Source organism: Pseudophryne corroboree, chromosome 2 (genome assembly GCF_028390025.1).
Source record: "Pseudophryne corroboree isolate aPseCor3 chromosome 2, aPseCor3.hap2, whole genome shotgun sequence".
NCBI classification, from domain to species: Eukaryota; Metazoa; Chordata; class Amphibia; order Anura; family Myobatrachidae; genus Pseudophryne; species Pseudophryne corroboree.
Window position 1 is genome coordinate 595,465,096 of NC_086445.1, and position 24,516 is coordinate 595,489,611.

General features: G+C 44.0%; 1 protein-coding gene across 1 annotated transcript in view; it reads right to left on the reverse strand.

Moving 5' to 3' along the window:
* Positions 1-12,257: 12,257 nt before the first annotated feature.
* Positions 12,258-24,516, reverse strand: part of OPRD1 (opioid receptor delta 1) — an 86,849-nt gene continuing 74,590 nt past the window's right edge. Inside the window, exons 2-3 of the mRNA XM_063954635.1 lie at positions 21,846-22,198; positions 12,258-17,981 (exon numbers count right to left, since the gene is read on the reverse strand). Coding sequence (XP_063810705.1) covers positions 17,449-17,981; positions 21,846-22,198 — 886 coding nt within the window. The 3' untranslated portion in view covers positions 12,258-17,448. The remainder of the gene's footprint in view (positions 17,982-21,845; positions 22,199-24,516) is intronic.

Below are 24,516 nucleotides of genomic sequence, written 5' to 3' on the forward strand. Positions count from 1 at the left end.
CCTAGTGGATGCTGGGACTCCGTCAGAACCATGGGGAATAGCGGCTCCGCAGGAGACAGGGCACAAAATTTAAAAGTTTGACCACTAGGTGGTGTGTACTGGCTCCTCCCCCTATGACCCTCCTCCAAGCCTCAGTTAGGTTTTTGTGCCCGTCCGAGCAGGGTGCAATCTAGGTGGCTCTCCTAAAGAGCTGCTTAGAAAAAGTTTGTTAGGTTTTTTATTTTCAGTGAGTCCTGCTGGCAACAGGCTCACTGCAACGAGGGACTTAGGGGAGAAGAAGTGAACTCACCTGCGTGCAGGATGGATTTGCTTCTTAGGCTACTGGACACTAGCTCCAGAGGGACGATCACAGGTACAGCCTGGATGGGTCACCGGAGCCGCGCCGCCGACCCCCTTGCAGATGCCGAATAGAGAAGAGGTCCAGAAACCGGCGGCAGAAGACGTCTCAGTCTTCATGAGGTAGCGCACAGCACTGCAGCTGTGCGCCATTGCTCTCCGCACACTTCACACCAGCGGTCACTGAGGGTGCAGGGCGCTGGGGGGGGCGCCCTGGGCAGCAATGTAATATACCTATTCTGGCTAAAATATATCACATATAGCCCCTGGGGCTATATGGATGTATTTAACCCCTGCCAGGTTCCACAAAAAACCGGGAGAAGAAGCCAGCCGAAAAGGGGGCGGGGCCTATTCTCCTCAGCACACAGCGCCATTTTCCTGCCCAGCTCCGCTGCGAGGAAGGCTCCCAGGACTCTCCCCTGCACTGCACTACAGAAACAGGGTAAAAACAGAGAGGGGGGGCACTTATTGGCGATATTTATAATATTTGAGCTGCTATAAAGGGAACACACTTATTAAGGTTGTCCCTATATATATTTATAGCGCTTGGGTGTGTGCTGGCAAACTCTCCCTCTGTCTCCCCAAAGGGCTAGTGGGGTCCTGTCTTCTATCAGAGCATTCCCTGTGTGTCTGCTGTGGGTCGGTACGTGTGTGTCGACATGTATGAGGACGATGTTGGCGTGGAGGCGGAGCAATTGCCTGTAATGGTGATGTCACCCCCTAGGGAGTCGACACCAGAATGGATGGCTTTGTTTATGGAATTACGGGATAGTGTCAGCACGCTACAAAAGTCGGTTGACGACATGAGACAGCCGGCAAACCAGTTAGTACCTGTCCAGGCGTCTCAGACACCGTCAGGGGCTGTAAAACGCCCTTTACCTCAGTCGGTCGACACAGACCCAGACACTGACACTGAATCCAGTGTCGACGGTGAAGAAACAAACGTATTTTCCAGTAGGGCCACACGTTATATGATCACGGCAATGAAGGAGGCTTTGCATATCTCTGATACTGCAAGTACCACAAAAAGGGGTATTATGTGGGGTGTGAAAAAACTACCGATAGTTTTTCCTGAATCAGAGGAACTGAATGAAGTGTGTGATGAAGCGTGGGTTACCCCAGATAGAAAACTGCTAATTTCAAAGAAGTTATTGGCATTATACCCTTTCCCGCCAGAGGTTAGGGCGCGCTGGGAAACACCTCCTAGGGTGGATAAGGCGCTCACACGCTTATCAAAGTAAGTGGCGTTACCGTCTCCTGATACGGCCGCCCTCAAGGATCCAGCTGATAGGAGGCTGGAGAATAGATTAAAAAGTATATACACACATACGGGTGTTATACTGAGACCAGCAATCGCCTCAGCCTGGATGTGCAGTGCTGGCGTGGCTTGGTCGGAGTCACTGTCTGAAAATATTGATACCCTGGATAGGGACAGTATTTTACTGACTATAGAGCAGTTAAAGGATGCATTTCTTTATATGCGAGATGCACAGAGAGATATTTGCACTCTGGCATCAAGAGTAAGTGCGATGTCCATATCTGCCAGAAGAAGTTTATGGACGCGCCAGTGGTCAGGTGATGCGGATTCCAAACGACATATGGAAGTATTGCCGTATAAGGGGGAGGAATTATTTGGGGTCGGTCTATCGGATCTGGTGGCCACGGCAACGGCCGGAAAATCCACCTTTTTACCCCAGGTCACCTCCCAGCAGAAAAAGCCGCAGGCTTTTCAGCCGCAGTCCTTTCGTTCCTATAAGAACAAACGAGCAAAAGGACATTCCTATTTGCCCCGAGGCAAAGGAAAGGGTAAGAGACTGCAACAAGCAGCTCCTTCCCAGGAGCAGAAGCCCTCCCCGGCTTCTACAAAGGCGTCAGCATGACGCTGGGACCTTACAAGCAGACTCAGGGGCGGTGGGGGGTCGCCTCAAACATTTCAGCGCACAGTGGGCTCACTCGCAGGTGGACCCCTGGATCCTGCAGGTAGTATCTCAGGGTTACAGGTTGGAATTCGAGAAGTCCCCTCCTCGCCGTTTCCTAAAGTCTGCTTTGCCAACGTCTCCCTCCGACAGGGCGACGGTATTGGAGGCCATTCACAAGCTGTATTCTCAGCAGGTGATAGTCAAGGTACCCCTCCTACACCAAGGGTACCTCAGGTTCGTGGTCCAAAACTGTCATTATCAGTTTCAGACGCTGCCGTTTGGATTGTCCACGGCACCCCGGGTCTTTACCAAGGTAATGGCCGAAATGATGATCCTTCTTCGAAGAGAAGGCGTCTTAATTATCCCTTACTTGGACGATCTCCTGATAAGGGCAAGATCCAGAGAACAGCTGGAGGTCGGAGTAGCACTAACCCAAGTAGTGCTCCAACAACACGGGTGGATTCTGAATTTTCCAAAATCCCAACTGATCCCGACGACACGTCTGTTGTTCCTAGGGATGATTCTGGACACTGTTCAGAAAAAGGTATTTCTTCCGGAGGAGAAAGCCAGGGAGTTATCCGATCTAGTCAGGAACCTCCTAAAACCAGGAAAAGTATCTGTGCATCAATGCACAAGAGTCCTGGGAAAAATGGTAGCTTCTTACGAAGCGATTCCATTCGGCAGATTCCATGCACAAACTTTTCAGTGGGATCTGCTGGACAAATGGTCCGGATCGCATCTGCAGATGCATCAGCGGATAAAATTGTCCACAAGGACAAGAGTGTCTCTGCTATGGTGGTTGCAGAGTGCTCATCTGTTAGAGGGCCGCAGATTCGGCATACAGAACTGGGTCTTAGTGACCACGGATGCCAGCCTGAGAGGCTGGGGAGCGGTCACACAGGGAAGAAACTTCCAGGGCGTGTGGTCAAGCCTGGAGACGTCTCTTCACATAAATATACTGGAGCTAAGAGCAATCTACAATGCTCTAAGCCTGGCAAAACCTCTGCTTCAGGGTCAGCCGGTGTTGATTCAGTCGGACAACATCACGGCAGTCGCCCACGTAAACAGACAGGGCGGCACAAGAAGCAGGAGGGCAATGGCAGAAGCTGCAAGGATTCTCCGCTGGGCAGAAAATCATGTGTTAGCACTGTCAGCTGTGTTCATCCCGGGAGTGGACAACTGGGAAGCAGACTTCCTCAGCAGACACGATCTGCACCCGGGAGAGTGGGGACTTCATCCAGAAGTCTTCCACATGATTGTGGTCCATTGGGAAAGACCAATGGTGGACATGATGGCGTCCCGCCTCAACAAAAAACTGGACAGGTATTGCGCCAGGTCAAGAGACCCTCAGGCAATAGCTGTAGACGCTCTGGTAACACCATGGGTGTACCAGTCAGTGTATGTGTTTCCTCCTCTGCCTCTCATACCAAAAGTACTGAGAATTATACGGCAAAGGGGAGTAAGAACGATACTCGTGGCTCCGGATTGGCCAAGAAGAACTTGGTACCCAGAACTTCAGGAGATGCTCACGGAAGATCCGTGGCCTCTACCTCTAAGACGGGACCTGCTTCAGCAGGGACCGTGTCTATTCCAAGACTTACCGCGGCTGCGTTTGACGGCATGGCGGTTGAACGCCGAATCCTAAGGGAAAAAGGCATTCCGGAAGAGGTCATCCCTACCCTGGTAAAAGCCAGGAAGGAGGTGACTGCACAACATTATCACCGCATTTGGAGAAAATATGTTGCGTGGTGTGGGGCCAGGAAGGCCCCGACGGAGGAATTTCAACTGGGTCGATTCCTACATTTCCTGCAAACAGGATTGTCTATGGGCCTCAAATTAGGGTCCATTAAGGTTCAAATTTCGGCCCTGTCATTTTCTTCCAGAAAGAATTGGCTTCAGTTCCTGAAGTCCAGACTTTTGTAAAAGGAGTACTACATATACAGCCCCCGGTTGTGCCCCCAGTGGCACCGTGGGATCTTAATGTAGTTTTGGATTTTCTCAAATCCCATTGGTTTGAGCCACTCAAATCGGTGGATTTGAAATATCTTACATGGAAAGTAACCATGCTACTGGCCCTGGCTTCAGCCAGGAGAGTGTCAGAATTGGCGGCTTTATCGTATAAAAGCCCATATCTGATTTTCCATTCGGACAGGGCAGAACTGCGGACGCGTCCTCACTTTCTGCCTAAGGTGGTTTCAGCGTTTCACCTGAACCAGCCTATTGTGGTGCCTGCGGCTACTAGCGATTTGGAGGATTCCAAGTTGCTGGACGTTGTCAGAGCATTGAAAATATATATTTCAAGGACGGCTGGAGTCAGAAAATCTGACTCGCTGTTTATACTGTATGCACCCAACAAGCTGGGTGCTCCTGCTTCTAAGCAGACGATTGCTCGTTGGATTTGTAGCACAATTCAACTTGCACATTCTGTGGCAGGCCTGCCACAGCCTAAATCTGTCAAGGCCCATTCCACAAGGAAGGTGGGCTCATCTTGGGCGGCTGCCCGAGGGGTCTCGGCATTACAACTCTGCCGAGCAGCTACGTGGTCAGGGGAGAACACGTTTGTAAAATTCTACAAATTTGATACCCTGGCTAAGGAGGACCTGGAGTTCTCTCATTCGGTGCTGCAGAGTCATCCGCACTCTCCCGCCCGTTTGGGAGCTTTGGTATAATCCCCATGGTCCTGACGGAGTCCCAGCATCCACTAGGACGTCAGAGAAAATAAGATTTTACTTACCGATAAATCTATTTCTCGTAGTCCGTAGTGGATGCTGGGCGCCCATCCCAAGTGCGGATTGTCTGCAATACTTGTACATAGTTATTGTTACAAAAAAATCGGGTTGTTATTGTTGTGAGCCGTCTGTTCAGAGACTCCTACGTTTGTCATACTGTTAACTGGGTTCAGATCACAAGTTGTACGGTGTGATTGGTGTGGCTGGTATGAGTCTTACCCGGGATTCAAAATCCTTCCTTATTGTGTACGCTCGTCCGGGCACAGTATCCTAACTGAGGCTTGGAGGAGGGTCATAGGGGGAGGAGCCAGTACACACCACCTAGTGGTCAAACTTTTAAATTTTGTGCCCTGTCTCCTGCGGAGCCGCTATTCCCCATGGTCCTGACGGAGTCCCAGCATCCACTACGGACTACGAGAAATAGATTTATCGGTAAGTAAAATCTTATTTTTACCGTGGGGGGGTGCCACAGGTAGCTTTCGCCCTGTGCGCCACAAGGTCTAGAACCGGCCCTGCATATGTCCTCATATATACTGTAATGCAGGCACACAGCTAGATAATAGAAGAGTAAGACTTGAAGAGTAAGAAAGCAGGGGTGGGGAAAAAGCAGTGCGGCCCTTGGCATGCCTAGGGGCAGGTCCTGTACCTCCTCTCCAGAGCCAGCTCAAGTTTGCAGCATAGTAGATGGATTTTTGAAAGGGTACGTGATTTGGCCACGCCCCCAACTTTGTCTGGGTGGTCTGTGTGCAGCCTTTGCGTGCTGCTTGTTCTGTGTCTGGCTGGAGGAGGTGAGGCCATGTTTGTGCTGCTGTTTATGGAGGGGCTGGGGTTGCTGGGTCATGATATCTCAGCACTGCTCTCTGAGGTGGGAATGATCTCCATGTAGCTTTCTCTTTCTCTCTTTCTTCATGTAGCTCTGTCTCTCCATGTAGCTCTCTCTCACCCTCCCATCTCTCTCTTTCGCCATGTCTGTCTCTTGCTGTCGCCAAGTCTCTCTCTCTTGCCATGTCTCTTTCACACCATGATTTTCTCCCTCTCCCTTCCCGTGCCTCTCTCTCACGTCATGCCTCTTTCTCGTCATGTCTCTTTCTGCCATGTCTCTTTCTCTCTCTCGCCATGTCTCTCTCGCTCTCTCTCACCCTTCATATTATTATATTTGTACATATCTGAAACTGCCCCGCCCCCCTCTAAAAATCCTGCGTTTGCCCCTGGGAACAGGTGTGTGTGTGTGTGTGTGTGTGTGTGTGTGTGTGTGTGTCACAATGTAATATCATCTGTATTATACTATACACCTATTTGGCCGCTTTTATATGTGATGAGGGCTACAGCACTCTCCACTTTGCTTGTCCCCCTTCCCCTGCTCTGGCAGCACTGCAGACATTACAGCCGGCAGCGATGGCCATGGAGAGTGTATTCCCGGTGCGCTCATACCCCCTTTCTAGTCTGACAGTGCTGCAGACATTGTAGCAAGCAGCGCTGGGCAGCCAGAATGGATTCTCCATGCGCTCGTCATCCCCTCCTGGTGTTGTGAATTGGGAGTTCAGGGGATCATTGCTGGCTGCTGGAGTTGTGTAAGTTAACTGTTGCTGAGCAGACACACACACACACACACACACACACACACACAACCCCCATCCCATCCCCCTTGTGATGAGAATGAAGTAAAGGTATAGGGGCTACCTGCCATAATGTGTATAAAGAGCTCTACTGTAACATGTACAAGGGGTACTACTGTGGTGTAATGTGTATAAGGGGTACTACTGTGGTGTAACATGTAGAAGGGGTACTACTGTGGGATAATGTGTATAAGGGGTACTACTGTGGTGTAATGTGTATAAGGGATACTACTGTGGTGTAATATGTATAAAGGGTACTACTGTGGTGTAATGTGTATAAGGGGTACTACTGTGGTGTAATGTGTATAAGGGGTACTACTGTGGTGTAATGTGTATAAGGGATACTACTGTGGTGTAATATGTATAAAGGGTACTACTGTGGTGTAATGTGTATAAGGGGTACTACTGTGGTGTAACATGTAGAAGGGGTACTACTGTGGGATAATGTGTATAAGGGGTACTACGGTGGTGTAATGTGTATTAGGGGTACTACTGTGGGATAATGTGTATAAGGGGTACTACGGTGGTGTGATGTGTATAAGGGGTACTACTGTGGTTTAATGTGTATAAGGGGTACTACTGTGGTGTATTGTGCATAAGGGGCTCTACTATGTGGTGTAATGTGACTTAACGGACACTACTGAGAGCGGTGTAATGAGAATTGGTACTATTCTGTAGCCACCCCCATTCCCCATGAAATCATGCACCTATATTTTTGCTACGCGCCTTTAGCGTGCACTGTCTCTATTTTAAATGTGGGGAGAGAGGGGGCACCAAAATGTCTAGTTATGGCATTGTATTAAAGATTGCCTGAAATACAGCTAAAGCATTATTTTTCAGTTGAGCAAACAAGGGAGATTTTGTATGAGTTTGCCTGTAGTTTTAAAGAGCCAATCATCTGGCCACTTCGGCGGTTGCTGTCCCTATTTAAAATATGGGGGCTAGGGGCGCCAATGGTCTTGCTGGCACAGAGCACCAAAATGTCTAAGTTACAGGTCTGTCGATAAGGATTGATATGGGTGAGGGGTGATGGGTGTAGCTGGCTGCTGCTGTGACCTGTGCTGCTGGGTGATGGGTGCTGTGCTGGGAGAGGAGTGCTGGGTCATAGGCAGAACCAATACCGTTCCTTGCGGCGGGTGAGCTGTGCAATCGCATGGGGCACCCGCCGTGGCCCTTTGTGGCTCCTTCTGCTCCCCCTCCTCCCTCTAGCATTCTACTCTGCTCAGGGGGCGGAGTTTCATGGAATGAAACGGTTGCGTTGTGACGTCACAACGCAAACCGCGTCAGTCTGTGAAACTCCACCCCCGAGCAGAGCAGTAATAGGAAGGAGGGGGGGCGGGAAATCTGTGCTGGCGGGCTGGCACCTGGCAGCCAGTATACTTACATCCCCTTGGCAACGAGCATTCCCCTTGGCAACGAGCATGAAACTCCTGGCATCAAGCATGACACCTAGCGTGTGAAACCCCTGGCAAAGACCGTGACACCCAGCGCGTGAAACCCCTGGCAAGAGCGTGACACCCAGCGCATGAAATCCCTGACAATGAGCATGATTTCCAGTTCATTAAACCCCTAGCAACAAGTAGGTGATTTAAAAGTAATTAGAAGCTTTACTGTAGGGCATAATGTATCACAGACATTGCAGTGTATTGCATAATATGGTGCAAGGTGCATTTCTGTGTGGGGCTTAATATGGTGGAATGTTTATTTTTTCCAGTGGTGGGCGAGGTCTGTTGTTGCAGGGTCAAAAACTGGGGTGTAAGGTCATCTTTTCCTGCGATGACACGACTATTTTACTGAGGCCATGTCCATCTTAGCGAGGCCATGCCGCTCAAAGGGTGCGCACAGAAAATTATTTTTCTCATGTCTATGGGGGGGCATTTTTTTTAAATGCTCGCACTGGGCGTGAAATTGTCTAGAAACAGCCCTGGGCAGAAATAAGGCCAGTGTTAGGGGGCACCAGACAAAATCTTTCCTAGGGCATCAAATTGGTTAGGGCCGACTCTGGGAATGAGAGAGTGAGAATGAGGGAAGCTGTGAGAAGAAAAACAGTATGAGAACAGATGGTTTTACCCAATACAGCCCTATGGGCTCCTTTCGCATGTCCCTGTTGAGAGGATTTAATCATTGATTCACTGATTGATTGATTGATTGGTTTATTGATTCATTAATTAATTAATTCATTCATTCGGTCAGGTAACTAAGGGATCTATTTACTAAGCCCTGTATGGAGATAAAGTCGACGGAGATAAAGTCCCAGTTAATCGGCTCCTAACTGCCATGTCACAGGCTGGGTTTGAAAAACGTCAGTTAGGAGCTGATTGACTGGTACTTTGGGGCAGATGTATTAACCTGGAGAAGGCACCAGCCAATCAGCTCCAATATGTAAATTAACAGTTAGGATCTGATTGGCTGCTGCCTTTATCACCTTGCACATATCACTGGTTTATCACTTCCTTATGCCTTCTCCAGTTTAATACATCTGCCCAATATCTCCAGACGCTTTATTTCCGTCCAAGTCTTAGTAAATAGACCCCAAAATCTCTACATGGACAAGCAACCCTGTGCTCAGGTATCAGTACCTCTACATGAACAAGAGACCATGGGGCAGCAGCCAATCAGCTCCCATATGTAAATTAACAGCTAGGAGCTGATTGGCTGGTGCATTATCACCTTGCACTTAATACTGCTTTATCACTGGTTTATCACTTCCTTATGCCTTCTACAGGTTAATACATCTATCACCATGTTCTCTGAGAGCAGTATCAGATCATAAATTTAGTACATCTACGATCAGCTTCCCTGACATGCGGAGGGACGCCCAGCACAGGGCTAGTCCGCCCCGCATGTCAGACCCTACCCCGTCGTACAAGTACAAAAGCATGGCACAGCGGCGATGCTTTTGTACTGTAGGAGTTGCTCCCAGCCAGCGCAGCTCCTGCGCGCTGGCAGGGAGATACTTGTCGCTGCCTGGGTCGCAGCGGCCGCGTGTGACGTCACGTAGCCGCCGCGGCCCCCCCCCCCAATAGTCCAGGCACGCCTGCGTTGCCCAGACCGCGCCCCCTAAATGGCGGCCAAACGCCGCCAGCCTGCCCCCTCCAGCCCAGTGACCTCCTCTGCCTGTCAATCAGGCAGAGGCGATTGCAGGGCTAAGACAGCCATCGGCTGTCTGCCATGCGCCAGCACACTGCGGCGTCAGCGCATGTGCACTTCAGACCTGATTGCTGCTGTGCGAACACGCACAGCAGCGATCAGGTCTGAATTAGCCTCCATGTGCCTAGGCAGCAATGTGTCTACATACACAGAGAACCATGTCCTCAGGCAGCAAAGTATCTACATAAACAGAGAACCATGTGCTCAGGCAGTAGTATCGCTACACGGTCACTTGGCAGTATTGCTACATGGACATGGAACCATATGGTCAGGCAGCAATGTGTCTACATAAATAGAGAACTACATGCTCTAGCAGCTGTAGCTCTACACGCACAAGGTTCCATATGGTGAGGTAGAAGTATCTCTGCATGAAGCGCGAACCATATGGTCAGGCAGCAGTATCACTACATGGATAGGGAAGCACATGGAACCATATGGTCAAACAGCAATATATTGTACATGGTCAGGGAACTATATAGTCAAGGAGCAGCATTTCTGTATGGTCAGAGAACCGTATGATCAGGTAGCAGTACATGGACAGTGAATCGCATGAACCATATGGTCACTTAGCAGTATCGCTATGGACATGGAACTATATGTTCAGGCAGAAATACAGGAATGTACACAAAAATAGGAAACCACATGCTCAGGCAGCTGTAGCTCATCATGGACAGGTTCCATATGGCGAGGTGTAAGTTTCTCTACTTGATAAGGAACCCATATGGTCAGTTAGCAGTATATCTATGTGGACAGGGAACCGTATGGTCAGGCAGTAGTATCTCTACATGGTCAGGGAACTATATGGTTCCAGACAGCAGTATCTATACATGCAGTGCTGGTACTAGGGTGCAAAAAGGGGCATGGCCACACAATAGTAACCCCATTTCAAAATTACACCACACAGTAGCACAATCTTAATTATATTACACCGCACGTAGTAGGGCCACTTTTACACATACTGCTCACAGTAGTGCTGCTTATACACAATTCCCACAGTGTTAGCTCCCTTTATACATAATGCCCATAGTAGTATCTCCCCTTATATATAATGCCCATAGTAGTTGCATCCCTTTGCTGAGCTGGTAGTGCTGGCCCTGCAACATGGACATAGAACTATATGGTCAGGTAGCAGTATCTCTACATGGACAGGGAACCACATACTCAGGTAGCAGTATCTATACATGGACAGGGAACCACATACTCAGGTAGCAGTATCTCTACATGGACAGGGAACCACATACTCAGGTAGCAGTATCTATACATGGACAGGGAACCACATACTCAGGTAGCAGTATCTCTACATGGACAGGGAACCACATACTCAGGTAGCAGTATCTATACATGGACAGGGAACCACATACTCAGGTAGCAGTATCTCTACATGGACAGGGAACCACATACTCAGGTAGCAGTATCTCTACATGGACAGGGAACCACATACTCAGGTAGCAGTATCTCTACATGGACAGGGAACCACATACTCAGGTAGCAGTATCTCTACATGGACAGGGAACCACATACTCAGGTAGCAGTATCTCTACATGGACAGGGAACCACATACTCAGGTAGCAGTATCTCTACATGGACAGGGAACCACATACTCAGGTAGCAGTATCTATACATGGGCAGGCAATCACATGCTCAGGCAGCAATATCTATATATTGGAGCACATCTCACACTGCTCATTGGATGTATATGAAAATAATCCAAGATTTTTGAGTTTGTATCTCATGTGACACATAGTTGTTTCATAGTTACCTACTCTCACAGAACGCTCTCAAAAATCAATTGGTGTTTCCAGCTACCCAGAAGAGTGGGCAAGTTTCCAGGAGCTGACCACTACCTGCCACCCAGTTGCCAACTTACTGAGTGAAGTGGATGGCCAGGGTGGCAGATGACGCGATTCGTGCTGAATTTCATCATTATAGCCATGCACCAGTTGTACAATGCTGGTAACCTCAGCATTGTATAGCGGGGGGGTGGCCTCAGTGATGTATTCGTGGCCACCACGCCTATGTACCACCTTCTATTATGTGCTGCGCCCTGATCCATATGCAATACCACCTCCGTACCGCCGAAGGGGATGGCTAGAAAGTCAGCAACTATGGCTTGTACAGGAATGCTATATGTATTATTTCAATTTCTGTGTGTTCTAGAGCTACTACTCATTATAATACACATAATTATACTAATGTGCTTTTCACTGTAGTCTCCAACTTAAAACCCCAGGGAATTCAGCAAGGATCCATATGCATTATTCTTTGTAGTCTCAGAGTGGTAAGATTAGCTTTCTCCTATAAGAAGATTAGCTTTCCCCTATAAGAAAAGTATAACCATTTAATGGTTACATCTCATTTAACTCCAATGTCAACAAATATCTCATTTATTTCCTCCTTTGCATCTTGTTAAATGTTTTAATCAGCTACTTCTATTAGCTAGCCTACAGCCACAATCCCGCCTATTAACATATATGTAAAGGAGATTTCCATTTTAGGCAGTCACAAGATTCTGCTGCTTCATCCACTTTATTAAGTACTACAAAAGTAAATACAGATAGCAATTCATCAACAGGAGTGAAGGAGATGACACCGTCAGAGCAACACACCGCAGAACTTGGAACAAAAGCAAAACCACAGGATAAATATTCACCAACAGTGTTTATAATGCATTGTCAACTTTATTTTAGACCAAAGTTTCCATGGAACCGATTAGCACATCTCCTTATCTATTCCCTTTTCCTTCTTCTGCTCCTACTATCCATTTTCTATCTTTTATAAATTCTTCTCCCAGTTTTTGTACACCAATCATATCTCTGCAGGGGCGTATTAAGTGAGGAGGGAGCCTGTGTGCAGCCTCCATCCGGGCCCCGACCTCTCTGCCCTGCAGTAGTCCTTTGTGCTGTGCCAGATTCTAGTGCGCATGTGCGTGGTGGCCATTTTCCCAGTGATTTCCCTACTGCGCATTTGAAAAGTGCTGGAAAATGGCCACCACGCCATTTTCAAAGTACTTTCTGCAGCACTACTGTGGGACTCCGGAGGGGTATTGAAGAAATCAGTGCAGGGTGTATGGTTTGGTCTCCCCCTGGACCCAGGGGCCCTGCTCCCATACGCCATTGCATCTTTTCCATAAAAACAATAGTTCTGTTATGATTCCCTAACAAAATCTATACTCCCATACCCATATACAATTGTTCCTCCTAAATTCTTGTTGTGTTTATATTTATTTACAGGCAGGTTTTATTTTAGTCAATATTTTCATTTATATAATTGTGAGTGGTTTATTTAAATGTTTTGTACAAAAATAATGCAGCTATTGCAAATAGCTTGATATTTAAGGAGAGGAAACCCATTGAATTAAATATGCAAAGGAAAACTGTGACTTTAAAACAGCCTTCTGCGTGAGTCAGTGTAGCCAGACACCTACCAGATATGTCTTATATTACTGGAAAACATATTTACAGTATATCAGGACTGTCAAAGCACAATTTGGTATCTAGGCTTATCCTCATTGAGAGTTGAGATATGTATGCCTTGGTTGCTTTAAAACTCTTGCTAGTCATTATCTCCTACTATGCATATAATAATAATAATAATAATACAAAAATATTAAACCTATATTGTGCTGCCCTGTAACAGGGCTGTAGTGTGCCACCGCCGTCCATAACCGTAGCAACGAACACTGAAAGGAGCAGTCTGAGGACGCTCCTAGCAGCTGTGCAGAATGCACGGTGCGTTGTCTGAATGCCAGCACAGCAGCAGCAGCAGCAGCACAGCAGGGGCTAAGGGTCTACGATTGTGCCACCCTCCCCACCCCAAAGCACTCTACCCTGTCCCATGCCACTGCTCGCACACCCTTAGGTACGGCCATGCTATTGTATATCCGTCTACGACCTATGACCACTTGAACCTTTGCAAATTAATGTCTATAATGTCTGAGATATAAATGTATCATTTATATAATACTGTACAATATTGAATTATATTACTAGTTGCAAATGGAAAGCCATGAATAGATATCAGCAGTTAATAAGATCATAGTCAAAGTGTATTAAAAAGTTAATTAGATACATATGGAAGGTGGCACTGGCCGTTCATTTTGGCTCTTTCCAATGCCTCACAGATTCAGGGTACTCTATACTGGCCAAGTTCCAGGTGATGTTAAGTGTGGGGAAAATGGAAATTGTTATTAAAATTGAATGCCTAGTATTTGGCCTATACATAATACTTTGATTTATGCACTGTAAATCGTAAAACATATGGAAAGTAACCCTCTTTTAGATACATTACAATTATATGTTTTTAAAGTGATTCCATGCTCTTTTTATGAATTACAGTTGTACCAATACAATGTATTATACTGGTCACACATGTAATTTGAGAGAAAGAGGTCATACCACATTTTAATAATTAAACCAAGCGTTAAGTATTTAAAACACAATGGTGGCAACAAACTCAAAACAATTCATAACATTTTAAATACAGTTTTCAAGTATTAGTTTGTTGGTTGAAAACTGGATTAACAGCATATATCTGAGAATGAATGTGACTGAGCTCTGAATGGTAGGCTATTTGGATCTGTTTAATATTGATATATATACATTTGAAGTTGATTGAAGAGACTATGTTAATAGGTATGAGCTGTTGCAATGTTCTAACGCTAACAAACTAATACTGATGATGTAATTACTCACAAATCTTTTTTTCACAGAACTACTCCATAATATAACAATACAGCATATTTTCACAGTAGAAATAATACTAATGTATTATACTTAAGAATTTACAGAGTTTATCACAATATCAATTAGTGCAATCATAATAATAATAATAATAATAATAATAATAATAATAATGGTATTTTGAACACATAGGACTGCATCACTAGCATGGCTAATCAGAGCCTCTCACCAAGGTTCCATAGTGGGTATATGCAAGAGATGCTGGGAGTGCAGTGATGGATTGGGTTGTTAGAGGCAAGGTGAGTCAGGTTAAATATGAAACATATGAAGTTAGAGAAATATGAATTGGAGTGACATAAACATGACACAGACCTAGCGTACATGCAGCCCTGAGAATATGGTTCAGACAACAGTAGATTTGAAAACTGAGGAACATTTAGTCACATACTGTATGGTAACCAGGTTAATATAAAAGAGCAGGGGATATGAAGTGCAGATATATGATTAAGTAAGACTTTACCAAACATAGATGTATAGATAGATAGATAGATAGATAGATAGATAGATAGATAGATAGATAGATAGATAGATAGATATGTGTATACAGGTTGAGTATCCCTTATCCAAAATTCAAAAACCCACATTTTTGGGTCCCCTACTGAGATAATGACATATATATTATATATTATGTGTATATACAGATATATTATATAGATAAATAATATAATATATACATATATGTGTCATTGTCTCAGTAGGGGAACCAAAAATGTGTGATTTTGGATAAGGGATACTCAACCTATATATATATATATATATATATGTATATATATATATATATATATATATTCACATACACTTGCATAGCTATCTAGTTATCTATCTATCTATCTATCTATCTGTCTATCTATCTGTCTGTCTGTCTGTCTGTCTGTCTATCGTATATTGCAGCAGAGTGAATGACTTATCACATACCTTTCACATACCTTTGGAAGGAATTTGCTTTCACTGAAGCTAAAAGAGTGGGCCTGCAGTCAGACAAGTCAAGCACCTTTGCTAAAAGAGATGAAAACTATTACTAATAAAAATAAAAAAAAGGCAATAGTACTGTGTACCATTAAGTACCAGAGGCGCAGAGCAGTGGCGGACCTACATTGAAACTGATGAAGCTTAAACTTCAGTGCACTTAATACCAAAGGGGATGGCAGCACTTGTCTCGCTAACACCAAAACTCAGATTTTCACTTCTTGTTTTTATGTACTGTATGGTTATAGCTCGTCACCAGTGACACCATGACAACCAGGCTTTTAGTACAGCATAGTTGCTATCAGCTTGCAAGTGCGTCGATTACTAACTCGGGAGCTGCTGGGAGTTGTAGTCTAGCTCTGTGATTTGCACTCTATAAATGGTTGCAAAGGAGCCCCCATAACAGTTCAAGCTTCAGGTCCCCAATAATGTAGGTCCGCCACTGGTGCATAGTGCAGAGAGGAGTGTCCTCTGAGGGTTCAAGAGAGCAAGGTACTATTTGGTGCACATATTAAGCAGAGGGCCCCAAAGGGCCATTGTGAAGAGGGCCGAATTAAGGGCACATGGACCTGTGGCTGAAAATGATCAAGGGCCTATTATGGGAAGTGAAGGAGCTGTGACCAATGCTGTGTGGGTGTGGCCAGTGCCTTGTGGGTGTGTACATCCCCTACATGATCAGCTTCAATTTCTCGCTAAATATGTAAAAGTAGAAAAATTGCATTAACTAAAATAGAAATTTTATTACATAAGATTTACATGAATCTTGTGGCAGTTGGTCATCATTATGCTGTCATGATGGTGGGCCTATTTTTATGTGGAGGCCTGGAGCTCTAGTCCCATCGACCGCATTGTTAACCTGGCCCTGAATGCGAAGACCCCAGAATTTGCAATGTCCTCCATAGCAGAGCCCATACAATGCCTCGGTGGCTCTGTTGAGTACTATCTGGAAAAAAAACAAAGCAAAAAACACCATGATCCCTAGGAACTACATACACCTATTAGGCTGTTGAAATATAAACAATTTTGGGTACAGTTCAGCAAGTTTGCAGCCTTTCATGTCTATAATATATGTGGCATACAGTCATACATATAAAGTGACACAGAATCAGAAGGCTTTGCTTCAGGCAAACAAATAGATCATGATAGTTTCCAAGCTTTTTGTGCAAGTTGTTTATTGCTTCTTTTCTTAAAAATCATGTGTAGTCTGGTAGAACTGTGTACAGGCGTTAAACAGTTGTCTAAATCAATGCCGAAGTACAAGTGTTTCCTTTTCTTTTCTTTTGTATTCTAGGAAACTAAACTTGTTATGAATGGGTGAATTTGGATGTTTTCACTTCTTAGTTGTTTTCCTGATTGAATTCCAGCAAGTGTGTTGTCTTGTTTAGGTTGAAGCAGGGCTTTGTTGTCTTCCCAGATAAACACCACTAACAAGTGAATGTCCTCTCTTTTTGCTCACATGATTTCATGATGGGAAACATCCAGGACCCCCCCCCCCCCGGTAGATATGGAACATATAAGCTCAAGACAAAAAATCAGTTAGTTGAAAATCGGGGCAGTAGGAGTATCCCTACTTCCAGCCATTTGACTTTACAGTTAGTTTACAGTAAATGTTCAGTGAACTGTTTATATTCAGCTAGGTAAGTAGTTGAGTTTTTCATTTTCTGGAAGATACATATGTAGCAATATCATGAGTAACCTTACGGTTTAGCCCTCCAGCTGCTGCTGGGTTCTTCAGTCACATGATCCATTCATGAAAAGTTAGTGTGGTTCTTAACTTTGCGGGAAAAGTATAAAAGTTTTCTTTTCAGTTCAGACCGCAAGAAATCTTGTTGGAAAGTGATAAGATAGCTCTGTATTCCAACCAGCTTCCTTTTAGAAGGGACCAATGCATTTCCTGCTAAAATTCAGTAGTACCGGTAACCTGAGTGACTTCTGAGTTCAGATCTTCTCCACTGCAGCCTCGGGATCCTCTCCTTCGGCTGACCATGTCTAGTCATACCGGCTTGTCGGGGGCATGCGACTGAGCACATGTGGACACGTGGTCCCGAGTGGTGTTACGTGTTCTGCTGAAGCTGCTCTGCTCGGAATGGGAGCGGAAAGGAATGCAGAATTCTCTGAAGCATCTCTTGAAATTTTCATCTAAGAAGGCATAGAGGACTGGGTTCAGGCTGCTGTTGGTGTACCCCAGAGCAATGCAGAAATGCCAGCTAGCCACCACATAGGGGTTCCTCTTGTCAATTTCAACCATGGTCCACACAATGACAAAGATGTGAATAGGTGTCCAACAGATGATAAAGGCAGCCACCACAACAAGGACCATACGAGTTATGCGACGTAGGTTGCGGTCTTTCTCTCTTGAGCCAGATAGGAGACGACAACTACGGAGGCGCAGTATCATTAAACCATAGCATACTGTAATGACCAAGACTGGCACTACAAAGGCGAAAATGAAGACACAGATTTTTGTTACCGTGTCCCAGTACCAATCTGGGCGAGGGAATTGAAGAGTGCAGGAAATTGTGCCAGCTGTTGAAGGAAAAGAAAAAAAAAAAGAAATAGAATAAACATAAGTGCTAATGTATTTTATGTACCATTAATTTCTTTTTTATTCTTCATAAACTTAACTTTAACTAAGTATCCAACCAAGTAATTGGAATGTTCACAGCAGCACATATTATTTCAGGATATATGAGGCATTGACCTGTTCAATGGTCTGTGAGAGCATGACTACTAGTGACAGGGGCAGTATTATGATATGAGGTGGAAAATGGCTAAAATCCACAGACTGATATAGTGGAAGGAGGCAGCATACAGTTGTTATGTTACACTAGTATCAAACTAATGAAAAAAAGGGCCTATTTATCAATGTTTTTTCCCATAAAATTTTGTAGCAACTGTGGTTTTTGTATAATTTCCTGAAATGTTGGTATGTACAAACAGAAATCCAGGAAAGTTCACAGAAATTATAGTTGCAGACTGCAGTGCACATTATTATTAATGGGGACTACGGTCTGACCCATATGTACCAAACTCCAAATAGCAAATCTTATAGAGGTTTTGCCCCATAGGTTTTTTTGCCATCCTTAGATTGTGTAAGCCTCTTTATGCCTATTGAGATATACTGGCAGGAGATCATACGATCCTGCAGCCTCCATCCTGCTCCGAAAACTAACACTGTCTGCATGTGCAGTGCCAGATTCTCAGGAGGAGCCTATAGAAAAGGTGAAAAGACTCCTTTGATGTGGCTGGGATGTAACTCATGGTATCTGCATGATAGGTCGACAGTCAAAAGATCAACACCATATGGTCGACATGCATATGGTCAACATGGTCTAACGTGGTCCATGTTCCATTTAGTTGGTCACAATGACAATGGTTGACACAACATATGGTCGACACGTTTTTTGTAATTTTTTGCTTTTCTTCAACTTTTTCATACTTTACCATCCACATGAACTATGATTAAACATGGTAACCTGTTTCAAGCACAGCAGGGTAACACTGTACACTAATTTGGGTTTCATGTGCTGAAACCTACAATTTTACACCCAAAAAAACATAAAAAAAAACTTCTGTAGACCTTTTTCTGTGTCAACCATTTCCATGTCGACCTTTTGATTGTAAAGTCCTTTTTCACATGTCAACCAATTGCACGTCAAATATTTGGGGTCGACCTAGACATGGTCAACCTTTTTGCTGTTGACCTTTTGAACCACAGCCTTTACTCACAGGTACAGCAGTTCTTGCAAACATGGAGGTATATTTACTGTACTAAAAGTCGATTTGGGTCTATTTTGTTAAAATTTTGATCATGTTTGCTCGATTTTTGCTCGATGTTGTGTTTCAGGGTCTAAGGGGGGCATCCAAATAGAGGTAAAAATACATTGTGCATGAAAAAAGTAAGTATCTCGCAATTTTTCCCGTTGTTTCACCCTATTTTTTTTTACAGGTTATCCAATTTGGTTGCCTGTAAAAAAAAATAAAAAAAATACATTATCTCCCGGAAACACACAGGTTCAGTGAAACCAATGTGTTTTTGGTAGAAACAGTCCCTTTTTCGGATGAAAACTGGACACCCCCCAAAAAAATCACACATTTACTAACAGATGATTTTTGACATCTTGAAAAGAAAATATGTAAAAGATCATCCGTCAGTAAATGTGGGATTTAGGGGTATATTTACTAAAAGTCGATTTGGGACGATTTTTGGTCAGTTTTTGTTCGATGTTTGGTCGATTTTCTATTTCACGGTCTAAATTCCACATTTACTTACAGATGATTTTTGACATCTTTTTTTAAACAACTGTGAAACACAAAATCAATCAAAAATCGACCAAACGTCTACCAAAATCTATCAAAATCAACCCAAATCGACTTTTAGTAAATAAAACCCATTGTCTCTGTTAGTTACAGTACATTTAGTACATAGCCAAGATACTTTACTTAAAAATTAAGTCCGGCACTTCCATAATTAATTAATACACAAGCCTCTAAAACGATCATACCGAGCACACCTGTATGAAACAAAGGGGGTAATTCAGAGTTGATCGTAGCAGCAATTTTGTTAGCAGTTGGGCAAAACCATGTGCACTGCAGGGGGGGGGGGGGGGGGGGCAGATGTAACATGTGCAGAGAGAGTAAGATTTGGGTGGGGTGTGTTCAAACTGAAATCTGAATTGCAGTGTAAAAATAAAGCAGCCAGTATTCACTCTGCACAGAAACAAAATAACCCACCCAAATCTAACTCTCTGTGCACATGTTATATCTGCCACACCTGCAGTGCACATGGTTTTGCCCAACTGCTAACAAATTTGCTGCTACGATCAGGTCTGAATTACCCCCAAAGTTCACACAGCCAAGATGTTACAGCTAAGACCAGCTGAGCAGAGATTCCCTGTGGCAGTTGATATATGAATGCTTTATACTCTGTCTTACTGTCATAATCTATAATGTGAGAACAAAACTGATGCTTTCACTTTTGTCTGAATCAAATGTGGCTTCATTATGATGTGAAAAATGATGTCCTGTCTGTACCAAATGAAGAGTTACATAATAGCAATGAGGGATGTAATCCATTGTTTGCAAAATCCTGAATAAAGTGAGTCACTGTTTTACTGACAAATTTGGTTTCAAAACTCCACACATATCTGTATCACTGTCATCTTTTGCTTCAATGCATTGTTCCCATGGAACACTATGCTTATGTCTCAGGGAGGTGTATAGGGCATAATGCTGAGCTTATTGGACAAAATTTATGATGCCAGGAAAAACTGAGTATTTACAGTATGCCCATATGGTGATGTGTACGCATCGCAACATGCATTAGCTCTCAATCAGTGGTACATGCACCAGGTTTACATCAGGCATACTTACAACCAGATACGCTTACATTCAATCAGGTTATAATCACAAGGAGTCTTTGTTAACGTTTCCTTTGATAGTGCAAAATGCAGTTGCATTTGATGTAAATTAAAATCCCATTCTGATACAGCAAATATTCCTTCGCGGATAAAGTATGTATGAAAATATATTTTTTTTTTTAAAGTGCTCTTGTACAGTATAAATGGTCAGTAAACAAAGAATGTAACTTCAGAGGTGAATTTGCAATTATCCAATCATAAGCAGCTAGCTAGTGCTGGTTGCCATCATTATCATCAGTATGTATCTTCACCATGGTAACACCTCTTATTATCTTTAAAATTAGTGTGTACAGTTCAAGTCAAACTCCCATCCCCTTTTTTCCTCTTTATTGTACACTTGTTGGGACTCCTTCAGTTTGGTATTAGCAGCCGTCTCATCTGCCCTTATGTGATTTTAATCAGCACAGGATCCACCATTGCTGTCTACATATTAGAATGGGCACTAACAATAGGTAAGTCCTTAATAAATTGATTCAATGTGTTAGTAATAGGAACCATCCCTACCATGACGTGGTAGATGGGAAAGTATTTTTGGCCAAACATGTGCTAAGAACCTCTCTTATACTCAATGTTAATTGTAGTCTTTTATATAAAATATTTTTTTGGGGGACTATCAGTTTTCTTAATGCTAAGAGTGTGCACCTGCATTTTTCTTTTTCCCACCATACCTCAGGCACCTGCAACTGATATGGCTACTGACAGGAATATATGCATCTATTCTCCATACAGTTCTGTTTCTGTTTATAATTTGGCAAATACAACCTTACTGTACATTAAACCAACCCTTCCCTCACTCCTAAGTTGTCTCACCTCACAAGCAAGCATAAGTGTCAGCAAGTAAGCAAATGAACATACACCACAAGTTTTCTGATTTTACACAATGTGTATGTCCAACTCAGCATTAAGCCCTTAGACTACAGCCCTCAGATTTTACAATAAAATATTTACACTTACCGTAGCTCCTACCTACCTTTATTTGTTTTAGTAACTGCCATGACCATAATGGGAACTCCAATAACTGATGACAAAATCCAAATGCAGACATTTACAGCTTTTGCCTTAGAGGGGGTTCGAAAGTCCAGAGCACGCACAGGATGGCACACAGCCACGTAACGGTCCACACTCATCATGGTCAAGGTGAAAATACTGGTGAACATGTTGTAGTAGTCTATTGAGAGAACAACCTTGCAGAGGACTTCTCCAAATGGCCAGGTCTCCATTAGGTACTTGGCACTCTGGAAGGGCAAGGTGCTGGTAGCTAGAGCATCAGCCAGTGCCAGATTGAAAATGTAGATGTTGGTTGCTGTCTTCATTTTGGTGTACCTGTGAAGCATATACAAGTTGAATATGTAGGTGATACATGAAACTGTTGAAATCGCAATGTTCCCAAAATCATTTTCTATTGTTTCAATATAGGCAAGCAACAATACTAAGTGAGATACATAGAGATGCTATACTGCTGTCTTCTGTGTCCTAGTGTACAAATATGATACGTGTATTGCATATTAGTGTTTGATCACTACTAAAATAATCAAGATACAAGAAGGATTGCTTAGGACAGTGCTAAGAAACAATATGGTAAACCGGAAATAAAATCTGAATTACAAATTGTGCTGAGGATTGAGGAATTCAAAGACAATTCAGGCTCTTGTTTTCTCCTGAATTCACTATTGTCATAGCCTCCGTACTGGTCTTCCACTAAACGGAGCTTCACCCCTACAATCTATTTTTTTTATCTCTCTATTCACAGTATCACAGCAGTAAACAAGTAGAAAACACATTTAATCTGAGGCAAAATACTCCAGATAAACAGAAAAAAATGCAAAGTGCAAAGAGCGGAATACATATTACAGTCTTTACAATAAAACTAAATGAGACATCCATGTCTGTGAGAAGATTGATAAACAACAAATATAACCAGAAAAAAAAGGATAAATAATAATGATGGAAAAGGTCTCAATGTCATATTAAAGAAATGTCTAACTACTGCTTTTTTTTTACAGTAACTACCAACATTATGTGAAAGGGGTAAAGGGTATAAATGTGGAATACAGGGAATATCAGGTGTCCGATATTATGTGTAAGGAGAAATGATATACTGTATTTACGTGAGGTCAGGGACATGCAGTCAGGGTAGGCAGGGGAGGCAGAGCCTCCCCTGTCGTACTCCCTGTCAGACTCCAGAGATTTGACTATAAAATCATTAGAATAATACAAAGAAGATACTTATAACTAATAAATATCTCCTATGTATTACTCTGATCATTTTTATAGGCAAAACTCACCAAAAGTGCAGCTCCAGGAAATGGGAAATGGGTAAGGCAGCAACAGCAGGAGAGCAAGGTGAGGAGGGTCCGCTGTGGACCACAGGACACTGTCTGGGGTCTTGTAAATCACTGTGTAACGGGATAGGGGATTACCCTGCAGACTTCAGTAGCTGGCACCTTATCAATATGCAGGAACTGACACCTTCTGTGAAAACGGTGGGGGATCTCCAGTGTTAGGGGGAGATTATCTGTGTGAGGGGGAGATATGAATGAGGGGTGGATCTGTGTGTGTGTGGGGATATATGTTACAGTGGGGCTAGTTTATATGTGTGTGTGTGTAAATCTAGCTCTAATACTATTCAGTGCTTCCCCAGCCACTGACCTCATTGCGGGTCACTGCGTAAGATTACATAGCAGAATTCTCCAAGGAGAAAGTCACTGGATGATATTCAAATGATTTATCACGCCCATCCTCTTTTCTAAAATGACCCCTGTTATTGTGCATATCGCGCGCATAGTAATCAAGTTTAGCTGTGTAAAAGGCTGGGTGCCTCACTACCCTGGGGATAGCGAGCTGAAATGATGATACTACGCCTCCGAAGGGCAGAAACAGAATGGGTGTGGAAGGGGGTGAAAAGATTTGAATACCACCCTGTAGTGTTCCAGGTATAGGGTCAGTTGTATGTCTTTCATGTGGCCTAAAGACCCCACTAGCATTAATCAGTCTACCTATCAAGGCCAGGACCATTTCCCAGAACTCTGAAATGCACGGACACTCCCACCATATATGCAGGAAGGTACATTTGTGTCCACATTGTCTTCAACAAAGGCCAGATGACATTGGGTAAATAGAATGTATTTTTACGTGGACCACAAACAAATGTGAATAAATCTTATCCGCATTATCCATAAGATTAGTGTTAACAGAGGCCTTAGCCACATGTTGACAGATGAGCGACCACTAGGCGCGGCTCCAGAGGTGGGGCTGCATATCAGTTCAAAATTCAAATAGGGGAGTCACACCAACTGCCAGTGAGTCACTTTGAAATGGCAGTTGGTGACAGTTTGTATGGCTCCCGTTTGAAATTTGAACTGACCTGCAGCCCCTTTTCTGGAGCCGCCACAGGCGACCACTCCTCCTCTTCCAGACAGATCCCAAATCAGGTTGTAAATACAGGAGACAATGGAAGTTGGTCGGCTCTGGGTGCCAGCCCTGAAGTGGGTACTCTAACTTTCTCCATTGTTCTAGCTTTTGCTTTTAGAGCCCCAGAACACGAATAAGCATATGCTGTGGTCCTCCCTCTCACAGGGCCTCTACCCTAAAGTCCAGCGCCAGCCTAGGAAAGTATCTCCTGCAAGCAAACTGCACCAATG